We start from the raw sequence: 20406 nt of genomic DNA, 5'->3' as shown, positions 1-20406 counted from the left end.
TTGTAGCCTTAAACAACCTATAGCCATAGTCAGATTATCAAACGATGGGCCCCTGGCCACAATCATGTAAAAGCCCCCCCCCCCCTCCTCCACAGGAGCAAGACATGACTCCGACTAAGAGTCTTTTAACTACACCCTTATTGTCATTATTAACGGACATTATGGCCGGTTAAAAACTACAGCAAGAGACATGTTTAAGAAGTTTCGAAGTTACCACTCTCATCGTAGAACTAGAACGCACCATGGTGTGTTAGTGTGCGCACCAGTTAAATCCCTCCCCGGATTTGACAACACGCACGCACCTTGACTGCTTGTAAACAGAAGCTCACACGTGACACCGAGAGCCGAGCCGCGCGACCGCATTGTCTGTGAACGGACAAAGAGCGACACAGTCAGCGCTACCGGAGCGCGAGCAACGGGCAGGTGCCATGACAACCGACATTATCTGCCCCAGAGTGAAGCCGACTTTTCCCCTTCGCTCACGCCGCCGTGTCCGAGCACATCTGACCGCTTGAACTTCTTAATGTCTGAACCCCGAATCGGACCGTTTGGAGGGATAACGACGTTAGCTGCGTTTTCACCAGCTCACGCGCAGCTGGCAGCGGGTAAACAAAGCTGGGCAGCCTTTGTTTCACCTCTTAATTTAGCTAGCCGGGTTGTTCGCTTCAGCTACGCCAAATCGTACTTTTCTAGCTGGCTTCTACCGTTAGCTGCCCTTAGCTAGCAGTAGCCTTTAGCCTCGACATCAGAGATTTTTTTTTTTTTCTCGGCTAACGTTAATCGACTTGTCTTTTTCACTGGCTGGATGAGATGTCATTCACCATGGAGGACAACTTGGAGTCCGGATGGGTGTCCGTCCGACCCAGAGTCTTCGACGAAAAAGAGAGGCATAAATTTGTCTTCATCGTGGCCTGGAACGACATCGAGGGAAAGTTCGCCATAACCTGCCACAACAGAACCGTGCAGAGACGGACCACTTTTCTGGACCCGCTCCTCGACAGCAGCCCCGCCGTCGTGCTTCCTGCCCCCGGTGCCTCCGTGGCAGAAAAACGCACAAAAACTCCGGTCACGACGAAGAAAGATGAAGTCTGCCAAGCGGGTAAAGTTAGACCGCACTCGGTCCCCAAAGGGAAACCCGCAACAAAGGCTTTAAAAGTCGGTAGTTCGAAGACATCCGAGTGTATCAGCCACACGTCAGGGTCCTGGGATATAGTGACACCGAAGGTGATAGATATCGAGATCCTGGACCCCGTTGATGTCCCGCTCTCTCCGGAGGATGTAGACCCGGGGGACAGTGACAGCCTGGGCCGTGAGGACTTCAGCTGGGCCGGCCTGTTCTCCTTCCAGGACCTGAGGGCAGCCCACCTCCAGCTGTGCGCCGTCAACTCGGATCTGGAGCCGTGTTTACCCTCCTTCCCCGAGGAGCAGTCTGGCGTGTGGACGGTGCTTTTCGGAGCCCCGGGGGTGTCGCAGCGGGAGACGGACGCCCTGTGCTACCAGCTGCAGGTGTACCTGGGTCATGCCCTGGACACCTGCGGATGGAAGATCCTATCACAGGTGCTTTTCTCCGAGGGGGACGACACGGAGGACTACTACGAGAGCCTGGGCGAGCTGAGGCAGAAAGGCCATGAGGATGCTCTGGAGAGGGCCAAAAGACGCATGCAAGAGGTGAATTCATTATCTTTGCTGTTTTGTAGTTCAGGTGATGTTTTTTAAGTGCACGTGGGTCATGAATCTTTTGGTGCTTGATGTTGTGAGTTTACAAAATCCCCTTTAAATTTAGCCCTCAGTCACGTGGAAAGGCATTTTTTAGGAGGGTCAGGACAGCCGCAGACTGGTGAAAGCCCACAGAGCATGTAGTTTTGGGAGCATAATTGTGCCTCATGGTCGGCTTTAGTCTCCTCCTCTTCCTTTGTCCCCCCTGTGATCTGCCATCTGTTGCTGCACGTTCACAGGCCTGTAATATGATCTGCTCTGGCCAGACATCACACTCCAGTTGGCTGCACAGTTTGAAGGGAGTTCCACAGAAACACAGGAGAACAATCAGAGGTGGAGTTACAGAAATGATGTGTCACCACAGCTGCTGACATTGTCTCAGCGTTAGTCCAGAAAGCTGCAAACATGCATTTAGCTCAACACGCTACTGTAATATTTTCATTCATGTTCATAGGAAATGTGCCAGATACTACCAAAGTGTGACAGATCCAGCTGGAGCGCTGCAGATACAACGTCTAAGTAAAATCATAGTGATCACAGCCGCTGTGTGTTTGAGAGGAGACAAGGCTTCAGGCTAAGTCTTTCACCTCCTCTGTTAACAAAGCACAGACATCTGGATGAGGGCTTGGTCCCAGCAGAAGACAGAAAGTCTCACCTGCTTCTTTTGAAGCAGATGGCAAACATTTAGTTGCACCTGGTTTTATTAAAATAACACAGATCACCACAGACTTACAGACTCATCTGGTGACAGTTATTTTTCACTGATTATCTATTTGATCTCAGTAAACAGTGAAAAATGGTTGTCTGAGGTGATGTCCTGAAATGTTTTGTTTAAACCAAAGTCCAAAACACAAAGTTGACTCATATACAAGGAAAAGCAGTCCTCAGAAGCTGGAACCACTGAGGTCAAGTGATGCGTCTACATGTGCGGATGCAGCTGAACTGATTGGTAGATTAAACATGTAGCAGTAGATCCAGATCAAAAATCCTCATTCTGAGATGGTGTCAACGTCAACAGAGCTTTTATTTATTGCAGGACAGTTTTATTAGATTGCACGTGTCTCCATTTCCCTGCCCACTAAGTCCATCCTTGATAAACTTTGACTGCAGGTAATATAATACGCTGTGTGCTGACCTGGATCCAGCACCTAAAAGCCTGTAGTCCAGAGTTAATGACATGGATGGTAGGAAGAAAACAGGACACATGCTACTGAAGTTAGACCAAAGTTTAACCATTTTTTGACCTATTTAATAAGATAGTTTACTCTGTAGTGTAGAGCTGTATGTAATGATTAGTCCATTATTCAATTTATCAGTCTACAGGAAGCTGTTTTGATAGTTGATCTCAAGCAAAACTGCCCAGAGTTTCCTGGTTCCAGCTTTTCAAATACGAGGATTTGCTGCTTTTCTTTGTCACAGCATACGAGAGTTAACTGAACAAAACAACCTGCCTAAACAGATCATGTTGGGAATTATAACAGACATTTTTCATATCCTAATATTTCATAGACAGAATGATTAATCGAACTAATAATCAGCCCATTAATGGATATCGGAAGCGCTAATGGACTGTAGACCTCATGCAGCTCTTCTCTAACACTTGCTGTTATGAAGAAGAGACTACAGACAGAGATTAAGATATTATGTGATTAGAAGAAAGTATAAGGACAGCAGTACTTGAAGATGCTCACTGGCGCTGTGCCCTTCAGCAAGAATAGATCTGAGCTCGGAGCTCAGTCTAGCACCGATCCTTCTGGTACCTGGGTACGGAGGTGCTGCTGGAGGAGTCGCTGTTGTGCTCTTCGTCACACCTGAATCTCAACCCTGTTTGTGGGATAAATATGCAAAAAAAAGTCTGACTAGTGGAAAACTCCACACATATAGGCATGCATCTGTCAATCATTGACTAGACACAGTTTTTCCTTATCTGTGTCCTGTTGTTCAACAGAAATAGCTTGCTTACAGTAAACCTGACAGCTCAGGCTGATAGTTACACTTTAATGGCCTTGCTGGGCTCTTTGTAGTTGTTCATGGGTGATGATAATGATCTACAAACTGATAGAAAACACTGAAAATGTTCGGTACAAGTTCCAAGACCTTTAGGCTGACATAGTCAAATGTCTAAACTGTCAGTCTGCTACCATAAAAGTAGAAAGAAATCCAGAACATATTCACATTGAAAGTAATTTTTTTGTTTAAAAGGACTGTGATATTCAAACTTGACTCATTGTAATTAAGCTCAAATGCACACGCATGTTTTTCAGGGTAGTTTCCTCGCTGCAGAGCCCATGGTGACGTCTTCAAATAGTCAGTATCATCAGCGTAATATGGGATGTGCATTTTTACTGTCGTTCTCAGAGCACGCCGAGGATGTAAAACAGTAGTGTTACACCACATAAACACAATTACTTCTTATTTGTCTGATGAGAAAAAATTGGACAATAATTTCAGTATTTGGGTCCGTGGGTTTAATCGTTAGTCAGCGCTGTGTGAAACACTGTGAGGAAAGTTTTCAGTGTTTCTGCCAAGCGTGGTGTCTTTGAGTCACAGATTATAGCGAGTCTGGCATAAATGTGTAGATCTTTGTCCTTATTGGATGGCGTCTCAGGCTTTGCGCTTTGTTATGTGTGTGTTGTGTGTGTTTGTCGTTGTGACTGTGCACGTTAGCCACCGACGCTACTGTGGGATTAGTCTGCATTACTTTCGCTTTGTGGGACCAAATTTTAACTTTAGTTTGCTTACATGACACGACTCACATTAGAGTTTGCAGGTAGTTTTTGTGGCCAGACGCATGATGTTTTCAGGTTGTCCGTCCGGCCCATGTCCATGATCACCACATCTCAGGAGCGCCTTGACAGAATTTCTTCTGATTTGCCCCTCACGTTCAGTTGTAACCAAGAATGATGCCATTCTGGTGGCGATCACTGTGACCTTGCAGGTTTTGGACCATATCTCAAGAATTCATACTCTAAGTGGTGACGTTGTATATCCAAAGAGTCAACTTCACTGTGACGTCACAGTGTTCTGCAAAAACACTTTTCCTGCTGTTTTCGCACCACATTGAACCTGTTGTGACTGCATAACTAATGTGTATGCAACAAAGGTGCAAACTCATTGAACAGAGTGTCTGCTCACATCGCAGTCGAGGCGTGTTCCTCCTGTGACATAGTTCAATTAAAAGGCAGAAGAGAGAAGTCCTCCAGCAGATTTAGTACCTACAAAACTGGAAGAGTTAGTCCTGATGATAGGGCTGGAGCGGCCATACTGCAGTTCATATCACTCACAGCGTCCTGTAATTATGTACTCATGGCACATTGAGTGCTTCCTGTAGACTAAACAGCTAAATATAGCACAGGAATATTGAGTTTTTAATGACATCTTACCAAAAAGTTGGAAAAGTGATGAATAAGCACAATCGATGTTGGTGATTTATCAACAATAAAAATCTAAAGTATTAAATTTTAAGATCAGATACACGACCTCGTTTTCTGCTTTTAAGAAAATGCAGCAGTAAAAAAATGGTTGGAAAACGACTGCTGATTAATTTCCTATCAATCAATGAATGGACTTATTGTTTGGGTCTGAGAGCAGTGATCCCGCTGCCTTCAAAGTGCAGGTTCAACAGCTCACACGCCAAAAAGCCGGTGCCCTGTGCCTTCCTGCGTTTCACCGTCATCGGACAGATTTGAATATGTAAATACAGTCAGGGCAGGAAAGGAGAACGTGGCGTTGTGAAGAAACAGCGCTGCAAACGTCCATCCAGTGTGTCAGTCATTTATTCATTCAGTGTCTGAAGTTAAAGCAGCACATGACCAGCGCCGCTCGGTCCAGCTCGTGCCCAGTCAGCTCACTTACCCCGGGGGTTTCCCTGGCCCGCAGCGACTGCAGGGGCAGGGAAGCGGTGTACGGTAGGCCGGTGGTTACCAGGGAGACACAGACCCGAGGTAAACAGTAGAGCAGTGTTCCAGCTGAATCGAGTAGTGTCCTTCCCAGTGCCCAACATGGAGGGCTTTGGAAAAGCAGCCTGGAGTTAATATAAGAGTCCCCATTCATATCTATGGCTCCTTGCAGAGAGAAGAGCACTTTATTCACGGCCCCGGACGCAGATCGGGTGGTGGTACATTTCAATATTATCTGAGGCAGAAGTGAAGGAGGAGTATTGTGCTGCGTGAATCGGAGCGACTGGTTTCTGAGAGCTGGGAGATGAATTGTATTTCTGTGTACAATAGCTGTTTTGACAGCGTTTATCTGACGAACAATGAGCAGTCTGTGGATGGCAGGACATATGGTCTGAATCAGCAACAGTTGGGCCCAATTTATTCTCATTGTACCACACTCAAACGGTGTATTTTATAGTATCATTCCTGACCACACACACTCATGTGCCTGCACTCACTTTCTCACACTCTTTACTTTTGCTTTTGTAGATTAGACTTTTTTTCCCTTGAGCTTTGAAAGAGCTTTTGTTCAGGACTCGCACACTAAAATCCAGTTTTTACGTTCCATTTAGCAAAGCTAGCATCTCAACCGCTGCCCTGTTACTTATTTTATTGTTCTTACTGTCAACAAATCCCATGAAAAGACCTCAACCAGCAGTTATCCAGTAACAAGTATTGGCCGTGTGCCGCTGTCCATAAAAATGTTCCTTTATGACTGTAACTCAGGGCACTGTGTCACTAGAGCACCAAGTGTGCAGCTGAAAATAGTCGCTGTTGAGTAAAGTGTTTACTCCTATTTACAACTAACAATTCTTATTATTCATTAAAGTGTCGTTTTCTAGCCAGAGTTGATGTTTTCAAATGTCGTTTTTTGTCTGACCAACAGCCCAAAATCCTCAAATATTCAGCTTGCAAGATTCAGAAAGCCAGCAAATATTCTCATAGTAGTCCCATTTTTTCCCTGACTGAATGAAAGAGTACTTTGGTTTCAGTTACATTAAGAAGAACACAGAACATCATCAGCCTGTTTTGTCGCAGGTGTTGGACAAACACAAAGCCATGGACAGCATGGTGGAGCTGCTGCAGGTGTACCCCGAGGAGGACGAGGCGTACGGGGCGCTGCTGGAGGCGACGACTCAGCTCTACCACTACCTGCTTCAGCCTTTCAGGGACATGAGGGAACTGGCAATGCTGCGCAGACAGCAGATTAAGGTAATACACACAGACACACCAACACGGACACAAATACCATCTGTTTTAGGTGCTTGATTTAAGTAGATTTAGACCTCATGAACCCGGCTAACTGCTCTGTCCTGGAACACACTTTGGCTTGCTTTGGACTGCCTCTCTACCGTAGTGTACTCCACCAGTTACAATGCTATTTTTGTGGTTTGGCGGTTTTAAAAGCCAAGGTTAGCGCTGGGAAACAAGCCCTGAACCGCTGCCTGGTAACGTCCTCCGCTGAGCCTACCCTCCTAAACCCACTGTAATGGCATTAGCGTTAGCTGCTGAGGGTACATGTGATGATAATGATGGTGTAGTAGCCGGTCTGTGCTACCCTGTAGCTTTGCATCTGGGGGCTGTGTAGGGCAGAGGATCAGCCAGAGAGGCTTTTTTTCCCCGCCCCGAGCGGCTTAACAACCAGCATAAGTATTATTACAGCAGCCACTAAACCACTCAGTAATTCTGCAGCTTCAGCACACTCTTCTGTTTTCCACACTCTTTCTACACTCCAGCTTTGTTGTTTTTCTTCATTAGAGGCTTGAAAAGGGAAGTAAATCCACAGACTAATCTCTACTGTCCCATGGCCTTCATAGAGCTGGGTTCAGTCTTAGCACATGCCTGGTTGGGTCAATAGGTCAAAGGACTTCACGCTCACAGCACAGCAGCCCGACAGGAACAAGTTACTCACATTTAAGTGATTTCTGAACAAATGAGCTTTAAAATACTGCAGAATGGATGAATTTGTAGTTGTTTTTGTAGCTACTAATGTGTAAGTTCATTAACATTTATCAGTGTTACCCAAACCTGAGGAAGGAACGTCAGCTACTGCCTTTGCCGACGTGCAGCTTCGCTACTGCTAGCATCAGTGTTGGGTGTTTAATGTAAACCTTCTGTGTTTCTAAAATCCTGCGCAAATGATTTCACTTGAATGCTACTGACAAAACTATTACAGAAACAGTGTTTTCCTCTTTGGCTGTGTCCTCGTTCACCTCTTCAGAGATAACACACACTCAATAGTTTAGTCTGTAGCAGCGCTTTTCAAAGTCTGACACAAGCAGAATGAAAGCTTGTATGTGTTCGGCACAAGCTGAAGAAAAGTATGAATTAGCTATTAGCAGGTCTGATGGCAGTGCAGCCATCATTGGATTACTGTGATAGTGCAGAAAACCTAAAAACGTGATGATTTTCAGGCGAGTTCTGCAGATATGCAGAGCGTCTCTTAGCTGTAAGTTCTAAGCAGATTCATGGATGCTTGTTTGCGATGTATGTTGGAGTTAATGATATCCTCAGAAGGTTTACATCACACTCAATCTAACAGCGTGTGTGTCATGTCTGTGTGTTCAGAGCTGACTGAGCTATGACTCTGCAGGAGGAGCGCTATTATTCATGCAAGTTGTGCGGTGTTATCTCGCCGAGTCTAATGGACACGATTTTCTTTTGTTGCACTGTGAGATTTTTTGAGGACGGGCAGTAAATGTAGTGCACTCCGTAGTTAATGAGGAGTGAAGTAACCCCTGCAAACAGGTGTGTCCATCCCGCAGCGTTTCACCAGTTACCAGATCTCTGTCGGACTCTGAGGTGGAGTCCAATCCAGCCGGTCGGAAAAAGCTCTGAAGAGGAGAAAGTGTGCCGGTGGAGGAGAGAGACGAGAGGCAGACATTTGCCAAAGTCTGTATCTTGTTAGCGTTCAGGGAATGCAGTTTGAGTTAGCCTGGGCTGTGTTTGTTCTGCTGTCACACAGTGCTGAGTGCTGCTTCACTGGATGTCTGCTGTCACTGCAGACGTCTTCGCTTCTCCCTGGCAGACGCTCTCAGTCATGCACCCTGCAAGACCTTTCCCTTCTCTAAACGACATTCCTCACACAGCCATTATGCAGCATCGCGTCACTAACCAACACCAGTGACTGTGTGGGTGTGTCAAGACTGTTTATTGTGATGGTATTTGGGTTCTTGGGCGGGTGCTGATCTAAATTAAGAAATTTCACTGAATCATCAAAATGTATGCGCCGCTTCTTCTGAAGCAATCGGTGTGCTGATATTGAGAGTTTTGTTATTGTCAGCAAATCCCGCGAAAAGTCAGAAACCAGCGATGGAGCGATCGTGCTAACAGGTGCTGTGTGTTGTGCATACAAAGGCTAATATCCAGAATCCATTAGAACTCACCGGTGAGCCACGCTGTTCATTACTGTAACACACCCTCTGTAGTTTATCTTGATCACTTTGGGTGGCTGTGGCTCAGGAGGTGGAGCGGTCGTCCACCTGTCAGAAGGTCGGGGGTTCGATCCCTGGCCTTGGCGGTCCACATGCCGAAGTGTCCTTGGGCAGGAGCTGCATGTGCGCTAACGGGTGAATGCAGACTTGAGTTGTAAAAGCTCTTTGAGTAGTCTTCAGACTTGTACAAATAGAGTCCATTTACATTCACTTTGCTCATTTCTGACACCCTTTATGGAGCTTCCTGACAAGCTGTATGATGCCAAAGTTTCCAGCTGTACCACCTGTTCCCCTCAGGGCGACGCAACGGCCGAAAACAAAGCTGCATGCAAATGAATCCTCGGTGCTGGCAGAGGCGGTTGGTTTCTCCCAAACTGATGAGTCAGGGGTTCATCATCATTGAGATGTTTTGCTTGGTGGAGAAAGCGAAGGAGTCGGGAATAAGAGCGCAGGATACAGACATTTCCATACAGTTTGCATTCTATTTAATGTCGCAAAGGTGAGCTGAAAGCAGCTGAGTACAGACTATCCTGACTTCATCTGCAGGTGTGAACACACGACAGGTGTGAGGTTGTTGTAAAGCCACCACAGTGACTCAAGCTAAAGGCCAGTGTGTTAAAATCAACAGACCAGACTCAGTTCTGCAGAGGAGTCTGTGGGGTGTGTGATATCTCGAGGTTGTTCAGAGGTCCATAAAATGTCAGCAACACTCCCAAACCCAAAGAGATTCAGTTCACTATCACGTAAAACAGCAAAAAAGCAGCAAATTCTCACAAATTAGAAGCGTAAACTTGCTTAAAAACGACTTAAACAATGAAACGATTGAAAACCGTTGCGGCTCCACAGTGAATATTCAGCTGTGTGTTTCTGCAGTGTTTTCTTTTAACCCTTTCCTCTCAGCTGTTGTCACCTAAGCTCAGCTGAACTGGTGAGCAGTGAATGAAGGATTACTGAATGAATCCACCACAAAGGGTGTCGTCTTTTGGTGAATGGTGCGTTGCTGGACGGACCTGTTGCGCGTTGGCGCGGCGTGGTGTCGGTGTCCTGTTGCCTGGAGGGTCAGAGGGCAGCCATGAATTAAAAATGCGGTTTCTCTGTAACGTGTCTGAGATGCTTTTGTACCACAGCGAGCTCCAGTTACTGTTTCACATCAGCTGTAATGTCACATGGCAACGGCTGTCATGGTGGTCCTTCGAAGACCTCCAGCCGCCAAACAAACTTTACACTCATTCTGAAATGTCACATAATATGCAAATGAAAGATGAATCAGACATTTCCAGAGGTGGATACACGTGCAGAGGGGCTGCAGCTTTGGTCAGGTTTCATCAATGAGAGGTGGAGGAAAAACAGATGCAAATGTTCACCTGGACTCTGGTGACCTTTCACCTGTCCCAAGTGGGCCTCAAAGTGTGAGACAGGTCTTACGTTCTCCTTTTTGATAACAAGTCTCATGAAAAGGTGTCAATGTAGAGTTTCATTTTGATTAAAAAAAACAGCTGGATGTCGTAGTTTTAGCAAATGTCACTCAAGCAGGAACAGCGTATTTGTCGGGGACTACTTTCAGCAGTGGATTAATCCACGTTTAGTGCGTCTGTGAGTGTTTCCATCAGCAGTGCTGCTCACTGATGTGTTTTTAATAGTTTTTGGCCGACAATGGAGCTCTGTGGCGCAGAGGAACAACACGCACACGGACAATACTGGTTGGTAAAATACAGAATATTTAACAATCACCTGGACATCAGGCTAAACTTGTAGATCAGTCACATTGTGGAGCAGATCAGTGTTTTATCTACTCCTCCATCCTCCTCCTGATAAAGGCCGCATCGTATCGAACAGTCACTCACAAAAAGCCTTTTTACTTGCTATTTTAACCAGACGAGATAAGGACCACCGTGACGGCGTCCATGCTGTAATCCCAGCACTTTGCCACGGGGACTGGCGTCACTTCTATTTTCAGTCTGACTCGTCTGTGTTTTGTCACCAGCAGCTGTTGACCGGAGGTGTTAAGGGAATTCACTCACAGTTGCATCTCCCCCGCCGCCTCCTGCTCGCTTTCAGCTCCACACAAGAGGGAAGACTAGAAAGCGAGCTGATATGATGCTGTGCAGGTGTAAGACTGGTGCTTACAGCAGGTATGCAGTTTGTTTCCTGGTATTTGCAGACGTCCTGGCATTAGCAAAGCACGTGATCTTCGCACTCAAGCTGCCGTGTGAGTGAAATGCAAAAGACTTGTCACGCTCTGGCTTCAAATCAACATTTAGGTGTCGAGTCCTCAGTGATCCTAAGCGTCTGTCTCGCTGTGTGACTGAGCAGTGATGAATGAAAGGTGTGGGCAGGGATTGCTGTAGGCCAGGGCTCGAGTGATGCCGGTGGGTTGGATGGAAAAGGTTTTATAGGCAGATATATGGAGATGACTGACGCCATTATATCACCCTGCCTTGATTATTCAATCTGCTGTTGGTGCACTCATCCAAATATGCCACCTCACCTGTTTGAGAGCAGCCTTACAGGTTTAAGTCAGACATGCTCACTAATGCTGAATCAGCGGTGACATCTTTAAACATGAATACTCCCCTTAAGTTATATCGCCCACTTTAAATAACTTCTGGAAACTTTCAGGAAATGATTGGTTTTGACTCATACGTGCCTTTTTCGTTTAATCAGCAGTGGGTTTGTTGGTTCTTGAAGTTGTTTTGTTCACAGCTCTCGTGTCTCTGTTTGAAGTCTGAATTCTGGATTCGTGTTTATTTTGAAGATTTCCCTCGCAGTTTGCATGAATGAACGCTGGAAAGACTGCTGGTCAGATTATTATTGTAAGAGGTTTTTTTTAAACCTTTTTGCCCCGGGCGGGAGTAGAATTGTTGTCACAGACTGATCTGATATGAGACTGATCTCCTCCAGGATTTTTATTATTATTAATGTGTTTATTAAAATGACTTTGCAGATTAGAGGTGATATTGAGGTTTTTGAAGGCAGTATAAGACGCATTCAGTCGCCTCTCTCTGCTTCTTGGACCTTGTGCTGCTGCAGCCTTTATGTGCTGCATTCACAGTCAAAATGGTTTTAAATCCTTCATTTCAATATCTGCCATGTTGAGTTTGAGCAAGGCTGCTGAACCTTTTTTTAAAAAAACACCAACAAACAGAAAGACCCATTTTGCCGGTTGTGTGGATGCTTCCTGCTTTGCATAAAACCAGTCGGACACACTGACAGCTTGATGCACAGATGTTTTCCTTCGATTTGACAACAGCGACATGCAAAGAAGTTCAACAACAGATGCTTTCAGATGTCAGTCGACGTGACATGTCAGCAGGTCTGACTGATCTGTTCGGGGCAAAGTTCTCCGCCATTTGTTGCTCCGCCGGCGTTACATTTCGGACCCTGCTCTCCAGACGAGCTCGCATCAGCGCTTCGCTGCTGCAGCCTTTCTGTTAAACGATACCTAAACTATGAGATCAGGGCGAAAAGCGAGCCCAGCTCATATTTTCTTTCCCGTTTGGCTTCTCTCATTCCTGAAGTGATTTTTTTCTTTTCTTTTCTTTTCTGCCAGACTTTTCCTCTCTGGTCTCTGACGTAATCTCTCCTCCCCCACTCACCCCGAAAACCACTCCCTGTTCTTGTGCCTCACGTGCAGACACACACACACACACACACACACACACACACACACACATACACACACTCCATAAATCAAGGCCTTCTGAGGTTTGTTGCTGATTACTATGGTCCTGTTTATTTTTGAGCACCTACACACATCTGGTTCACATTGAGATATTAATATGTGAGTGTATGTGCATGAGGCCCTCACAGGGAGTTGATCATTTGGCTCCATGTGGTCTTCTCTCGGGGGGGGGGGGGGGGTTCAGCTCTCAGTCGACACCCAGGACAGGACTCCACGTGGCACTGCCTTTTCCCTGTTTCTCGCTCTTTTTCACATGGCCTGACACGAGCTGGTGGACTGTGAAAATGAACTCTGGGTGAGATGTTAATAAAAACTCCTCGCAGAGATTTCAGATTGTTCTTGTTCTGTTATCAGAGTTTTTTTTTTTTAAACTGAGTCTTTTATTTATTGTTCCACCAGCCCAGTAGGACACTGGGTTAGTGTCACTGTGAACACAAACATGCAGACGTGCCTTTGGTCACGGCTCACTCTTACCACCATCTGCTGTCACGTGCTGGTATTACAGAGCGCTGTGGTTAATGGTTTATACTGGAGGTTTTGGAGTGTACGGGGGTGTGGGGGGAGGTGAGGCAGACATACTGCATGAGGTGAAAAGGACAGGTGCACGCCGGTGCTCTGAAAACAACAGGAAGTTGTTTTGGGTGGTTTCGGCCTGCTGTGACTCGCAGCTCGTGGAGGCAGTTAAGGTGCTTTGAAACCCTTAGCGACAGATTACTGCAGTTTGCGTCACAACAGTTTTCCTTTGCAGAGTCACATCTCGGTCCCATCTGAACACACAGACACGACACACATATTTCGAGGTCGAGTGACTTTCCGAGGATATAATTTCGATGTCCGTCGCGAGTAAACATCCATAAATCTGCTTTGAGGTCACAGGAAAGACGACGCTCCTCATCACTTCAGAACTTGCCTCATAATCATCACGATTTTAAGTTTTCTTCACTGACTCATGGTAACAGTGCACTTCCTGTTTACATCCCTCAAACTTAGGCTGTACTTACCCAACAGATAAGACAAAGAACAGAATAATAAGAGGAGTGACATTAAGAGAAACTTTTGCCTTTTTTGCCCTGCAAAGTGTCAGACTCTGAAACCCTCTGACCTCCTCTGGCTGAACTTCCTCTGTGCTGATGCAGTTACTGTTTGTCTGACCCGCTTTAACGACCTGCTCCGACCCCCGTCAGATCTCACTAGAGACGGAGCGCCTCGGCCCTCGTCGTGTGGAGAGCCTGAGGAAAGAGGATGAGGAGTGGCAGAAGAAGGCTCACACCGCCGTGCTGTCCATACAGGACCTGACTGTCAAGTTCTTCGAAACCACGACTCGAGCACAGAAAGGTAAACACACGAAGGAGGCATTTCCTGTCTGATGTAAAGCAGCGCCGCCCTTTGTTCTGCTGTGACCTTTGAACCGTTGTGTTGATGTTTACTGCACTGAGTCAGTTAACGCTCCACATAGAGACGATTTAAAACCAGCAGTCCCCCCTCTCAGATCCTCATTTCCAACCTCTCACATACCAACCCTTCTCCCAAAAGTATGTAAATCCTCAAAACATCTCAGCTATGAACTGCTAGCAAACATGTCGACTGATTTCTGTTCAGGCACGGAAGAAGCTTCACTTCTTAATCACCGCTTTAGTGTCCATTTTAGCGCTGCAACTTACCGATTAGTCTGTCAGTTATTTTCATGCTTAGTCAATTAATTGTTCAGTCTATAAAAATGCAGAAAAAATAGAGGAAAGCGTCCATCCCAGTCCCCCAGTGTCCAAGATGGCGTCTGCAGATGTCTTGTTTTGTCTGGAATTTTGTCCAAAATCCAAAGATTTTCACTTTAGAACAATAGAAAACAGAGAAAGGCAGAAGATCCTCCACCTGAGGAAGCTGACACCAGAGGACTTTTCTTCAAAATGATTTAATTTACACACCTCTAGTCCATTGCTGACAGTCATATATGTATGTTGCAGCTTTGTATGAGCGGATGCGTGCTGACCAGAGGAAGTTTGGCAAGTCGGCGTGGGCAGCAGCAGTTGAACGCATGGAGCGGCTGCAGTACGCCGTTTCTAAAGAGACTCTGCAGCTGATGAGGGCTAAAGAAATCTGCCTGGAACAGAGGAAACATGGCCTGAAGGAGGAGGTAAAGTCACCACAACACACGCTGATTTATGATCGATGCCGTCCCAAAGGTGTGTGTTCTTAAACAGCTCCTGATGCTCCGAAGCCACAATGACAAGAGACACAAACACTGGGATAGAAGTGGAGAGAGGAGGGAAAAAGTGAGATAATGGCGGCGTAAGAAAAATGAGCTCATGGCTCAGACATCCTGCGCTGGAGCGAATAACATCCTGGTCTACAGCACTGGAAGTGACTCACTGGGAATGACTGCTGGGGTCAAATGTTTGCTTTACATGTGTAAATACATAAAAAACGACAAAGTGCTTAAAAGGGACAGGAACTCTGCCTCAGGCTCAATTTCCAGCGGGGCCTCTAATGTTAAAAACAGTCAGGAAGAGCTGCCAGGCAAAATCAGCCCGCCTGTGGCATCTGCCCTCTGGTCTGCAGCCGGAGAGTAATGCAGTTGTGTGACTGTGGTTCTAGATGCAGAGTCTGAAAGGTGGAGAGGATGCCATGCTGCGTCTGGACCAGCTGGAGGCGCTGTACTATGAGCTGCAGCTGCAGCTGTATGACGTCCAGGCGGAGGTGCTGCGCTGTGAGGAGCTGCTGCTCACTGCACAGCTGCAGAGTCTGCGGAGGCAAATGACCGGTGAGTTCACTGCTGCGTGTGAGCGACGTGGTGCTGACGCTGTCTGTCTGCAGGGCCGATCTGTCAGTGTCTGCGTATCTATGGGCTGATACGTTATAACTGCAGATGGTGTCAAATAAAAAAAAACACACCTTTTCAGGTGCTTAGCTGCTTTTTGACCAATCTGTTCTCGTGTTGCGCAGAGCGACAGGATGAGGTGGTGTACTACGATGCCTTTGAGAGCCCTGATGCCATGAAGGGTGGCGAAGACCCCGCAACGCCCCCGTCCCCCCTCAGAGATGAAGAACTCGGCGTCCTGCAGCAGAGGACGCGGCAGCTCGAGGCCCGCCGGGGCCGCATCACCGCCAAGAAAGTCTACCTCAAGAACAAGAAGGTCAGCAGTCGGATTAACGAGGCAGTGAGACGCCGTGAGGCCGCCGACTCTTTGACGTTCATCACGTCCTTCATGTGCTTTGTTTCCTTTATTACAGGAAATCTGTATTGTCAATCACAACCAGAAGATACAACAGCGACAAGGTAGCCACGCCGACAGCAGCTCCCAGCTGACGCTCCTACAGGTGAGTCCTCACAGGAAGTCATGCTGCTGTCTGATGGGCTCAGGTAGAAAAACTTTATGTGTCGGTACTGATGAGCAGGAAGTAACAGCAGACAGAAAAGATGCGTTTCGCTCCGTAACGTTACAGGAAGTTACACGTGTAGACTTTCACATCACAGACACACCAGAGACCTTCGTTAGCAGGCGCTCGGGGTCCGGTCGTTTAGTCTCCAGTAGACAGAAACCTAAATGAAGAGAGTTCAACAGGCAACACGCCACAGTTTGTTTGGCTTGTTTGATCCTGTTTGGAACTGAGCGATCAATCGGTCCATGAGTAAAAACACCGCTGCTCCTACATCAGATCTGCTTTGTTGTCTCCTGTAAAGGGAGGAGACGCTGAGGAAGACGATGAAGCCAAGAGAAATGCCAGAGTGAGTCAGGAGAGACAGAGGACGCTGGACCGACTCCGCAGCCTCAGACAGGTGAGCGCTCAGACATCCGCTCCTGTTCGACCTCTGGCCGATCCCGTGTCTCACCTCCTTTCTTTGACTCCTCGTGCAGCGGTATCCCGGCCAGGTGACTCTGAAGTCCAGCCGGCTGCGCCTGAGTCAGCCTCACGTCCGGAGGAGGGCGGGGCAGCAGCCCAGCACTCAGGCGGCCAGCGTTCAGACCGACTGCATCTCCGACCTCCCAGAACTCTCCGCTCCTCCTCCGCCGGACGCCTGCGGCTGCGACAGCGTGTCTTTGCCCACAGTTCAGCTCCAAAGCCTCGACTCTTCACCTCCCTTCCTCTCCCTGCCTCCCCTCTCGGCCTCCCCCTCTGTTCTCTCCCTGGGTCCTCCTCCTCCGCCTCCTCCTCCGCCCCCGCCTCCCCCTCCTCCTCCGCCTCCTCCTCCCACAGAGGACCAGCAGCAGGGTGAGAGGAGGGAGACGGGCAGCCCGGCGCGCCACCACACCCACGAGTCTGAGTCCTCCTCTCTGCCTTTGGCTCCGTTTTCCCCTCGATTCTTCGACAGCAGCCAGCTGCTGACGGCGAGGAAGAAGCTGAAGAAGACGGCCTCGCTGGACTCGTCTCAGTGGAGGAGAGGTGAGGAGGAAACTGATAAACACAGGGATGTGAACATGGTGCATTCAGGTGCACCCTGAAATTCTGCATTGCTTTGTATGTATGTTAGGTTCTGCTTGGTGTCAGAAGGCCTTAGATGTGACTTGTTGTCGGTGTGTCCTGCAGCGAGCTCCCCCATGGACGAGGTGCTGGCCTCCCTCAAACGGGGCAGCTTCCACCTGAGGAAGGCCGAGCTGCGAGTCCTGGCCCCCGACCCCGACGATGACAGCAACAACATCCTGGCTCAGATCAGGCAGGGCGTCAGGCTGAAGAAGGTGCGGACCCGGCCGGAGCAGCAGCGCCACGCCAAGAGCTTCCCCCACTCCGCTGACGCCCTGACGCGCAGCATCCACGAGGCTCTGCGGAGGATCAAAGAGGCCTCGCCGGAGTCGGAGTCCGAGGATGAAGGCCTTCCGTGCACTGACTGGGAGAACTAGTCCGGCTCAATGGAGGAATGTTTTTTTTTAATTCATCTTTTATGGATACATGGAGCCAAAACGAAGAGAAAACGATGGCTCAAGACAAGTGGACAAGCCGGGGTGCAATTTGAACAAAAACCCTTTTTTATACCAGAAAACAGCTCAGAAGTGCGTTTTCTCATACTTCTGGAGCTGTTTAAGATGGACCACTAATCTTTTTTTACGTTGTTGTTGTTGTTGTTGTTGTGGTGGCATTCATGGCGAGGATACAACCTCTAACCTCTCATTACGTCGCAGTCGTACTGTAGCTTGCTGTGATGGGTTTGTTTTAGGAAGTGAGTCGTCGGTTTTTCGTTTCACGGTCAGCGTTCAGAAAACGTTTGCTGTACACTTCACGTTCAGACACGTGACCACCAATCGTACTGTATATTTTAGTCCATACAACGCCTGAACATGTACGCAGCATAGGACCATCCCCACTTCCTTAAAGGCACAGTTTGACATTTTGGAAAGCTGCCAGCTGTAGCTTCACATTTAGCATGAGGGAGGTGTTGAATATCATTTCCCAAACTGTCGAACTACTTTCATCTGTTAATTTCGGTTATTTTCATCATCCTGGTGGGAAGAACGCCACAACTGGTCATGATTTTAAATAATCAGGATGAGTGTATAGAAACAGACTCATGTAGAGTAAAACGTGATTGTTGGTATGAGGTGAGGAGGACAGGTGACGCTAACGACACGGTCAGCAGCACACGGCGCCCGTAAACCTGCTGAGACGTCGAAGGAAGACGCCTCCTGCAGCTGCAGAACTCACCTGAGAACCGTCACGTTTTTAAGTTCTCTTCACCATCAGAGTCATCCAGTGACGGTCACCTGTACGTGCACGAGTGCGCTGCAAACAGGAAGTGCTAACAGCTGATTTGGCAAAGTTTTCCAAAATGTAAACGAATAGAGGCGAAAGAAATGGGGCTGAGGAAGCTCCTGCAGCGAACTCACTGACCATATACAGATATTTACATGTCTCACTGACATTAGACTTCCTGTGTACATCACCCTAAGCATTATGGGAAATGTAATTCCAAAACTTCGAGCCCACACAGCAGGAGTAGGAGTGAGAGGTCATTTGATTAGTCTGTTGACTTTTCCTCCTCCGAGGAAGCCATTTTGACCGGGTCAGTATTTAAACTAGATGATGTTCAACGTTTATGTTTCACACCGGCTGAAATGGAAACGATCACTTGAATCCAGTTTGATCGTTTTCTGTGATCAGCTGATTGAAAAGGTTGGATGAAGATAGTGTTTCAGTATGTGGAGAAGACCTGAAAACCTGCTTTATGAGGTCTGCTCCAAATTATTCTCATCAGAGCTGCAACAATTCATCAGAAAATTTATCATTTTAGCATTTTAAATCGTCGATTAATCATTTGTCGTTTTTTTTAAAGCATCATGTTTGCTGGTTTTCTGTTTCTTTAAACTTTTTGGACTTTTTGACCAGGAAAAAAGCAGGAATTTGAGACTTTTGCAGACGTCACTTTGAGCTTCAGGAAGCTGATTTTCACTCTTTTATCGACTAAACGATCCGTCGAATAAACGAGGAAACAGCCTGCAGACGAACTGATAGTTTTAGAAACGCTCCTGCAGCTTATTGAAGCCTGTGTGCGGCATCTCTTCAGCTGCAGTCTGAGGCTTCGTCGCCCTCTGCTGGTACCTGCTGCAGCCTCCTGTGAAAACACCTTGATCACGTGATGTTTGTATTTATTGGTTGTTTTCACGTCTTTTTGTTAACCTGAGGGCCTCGTCTCTCTCTCCACTGCCTTGTTTGGTTTTTCTTTGTTTTCCAGACTTGTTTACTTGCTGGAGTTTGTGTGTGTGTGTGTGTGTGTGTGTGTGTGTGTGTGTGTGTTATACCAGTCTCTTCTGTGTTAACTGTGTCAAACTGGTCTTAAACTGAAAAACTCATTTTACTTCCTGTACTCACGTCACGCACTGATGGCTACATTTAAAGGAACAGTTTGACACTTTGGGAAACATTAATTTTCTTTCTCGTCGGTTGATGAGGTCGACGCCTCCCTCTAGTCTGTCTGTGAATGTGAACTAATGCTAAGCTAAGCTAACCGGCTGCTTGCTGTAGCTTCACATAGACACGAGAGCGGCGTCGATCTTCTCGTCTGGCCGAGGAAGACGAGTTTATGTGAGTCTCAGCTTGTTGAACATTTCGCATCCAGTGCGCCGACTTCCTGCCTCAAACTGTGAGGTCGTGTTTCATCCACGGAGCTCCTTCGTGATGTGATCATGTTCGGCAGCTCGGTGTCGTTGACTCACATCGCTCTCAGTCCTGTTCTGCTTTTTTTTTTTTTTGTTAAACATGTAGAGTTTCCCGCCGTTAAAGTTCCACCTTTAACCTTTACGACCTTATGCATGTGACCGGTTTTAGGACGAACCCATCACAACGTAAGTGCAATAATTGAGATGAAAAAGTCAGTTTATGAATTATACTGTAATGAAATGTAAATCACGAAAAAAAAAAATATATCCGCATGCCTAAATGTATTGAAGTATTTATTGAAACTTCATATTTTAAATGATTTTTAAAGCATACAAATGTAAATGTACTTTATAAAGTTTTCTTTTTGTTGCTGTTTTTGTTTCCTATCATGACATTCCTCTGCGCTTTCTATATCCCAGTTATATATTTTTTCCTTTCAAAATAAAATTAAGCTCAAACAAGTCGTCTCTGAGTGCTCATTGGTGTGCTTTTAGCATTCATAAGCGATGTGTAAAACAGTAATAAATGCTTTGTAACACTGTACTGCTGC

The 20406-nt window shown here is 46.9% G+C and overlaps 1 protein-coding gene across 2 annotated transcripts; it reads left to right on the top strand.

Moving 5' to 3' along the window:
* Positions 1–315: 315 nt before the first annotated feature.
* jmy (junction mediating and regulatory protein, p53 cofactor) lies at positions 316–20319 on the top strand. 2 transcript variants are annotated; one of them, XR_013079251.1, is made up of 11 exons: positions 316–1668; positions 6693–6866; positions 13955–14105; positions 14732–14901; positions 15363–15528; positions 15711–15901; positions 15999–16085; positions 16450–16545; positions 16625–17150; positions 17295–19635; positions 19741–20311. XR_013079251.1 is itself a non-coding variant. In XM_076758950.1 (10 exons), the coding sequence occupies exons 1-10, from the start codon at positions 811–813 to the stop codon at positions 17603–17605; spliced, it is 2730 nt and encodes a 909-aa protein (XP_076615065.1). In that variant the 5' UTR covers positions 673–810; the 3' UTR covers positions 17606–20319. The 2 variants fall into 2 exon arrangements, 1 of the variants encoding a protein (XP_076615065.1); XM_076758950.1 differs by having other exon boundaries at positions 673–1668; positions 17295–20319.
* The last annotated feature ends 87 nt before the right edge of the window (positions 20320–20406 follow it).

This window comes from Chaetodon auriga, chromosome 19 (assembly GCF_051107435.1).
Source record: "Chaetodon auriga isolate fChaAug3 chromosome 19, fChaAug3.hap1, whole genome shotgun sequence".
Taxonomy (NCBI): domain Eukaryota; kingdom Metazoa; phylum Chordata; class Actinopteri; order Chaetodontiformes; family Chaetodontidae; genus Chaetodon; species Chaetodon auriga.
Note: the sequence above shows the minus strand (reverse complement) of the source record. Positions and strands in the feature narration are given on the sequence as shown.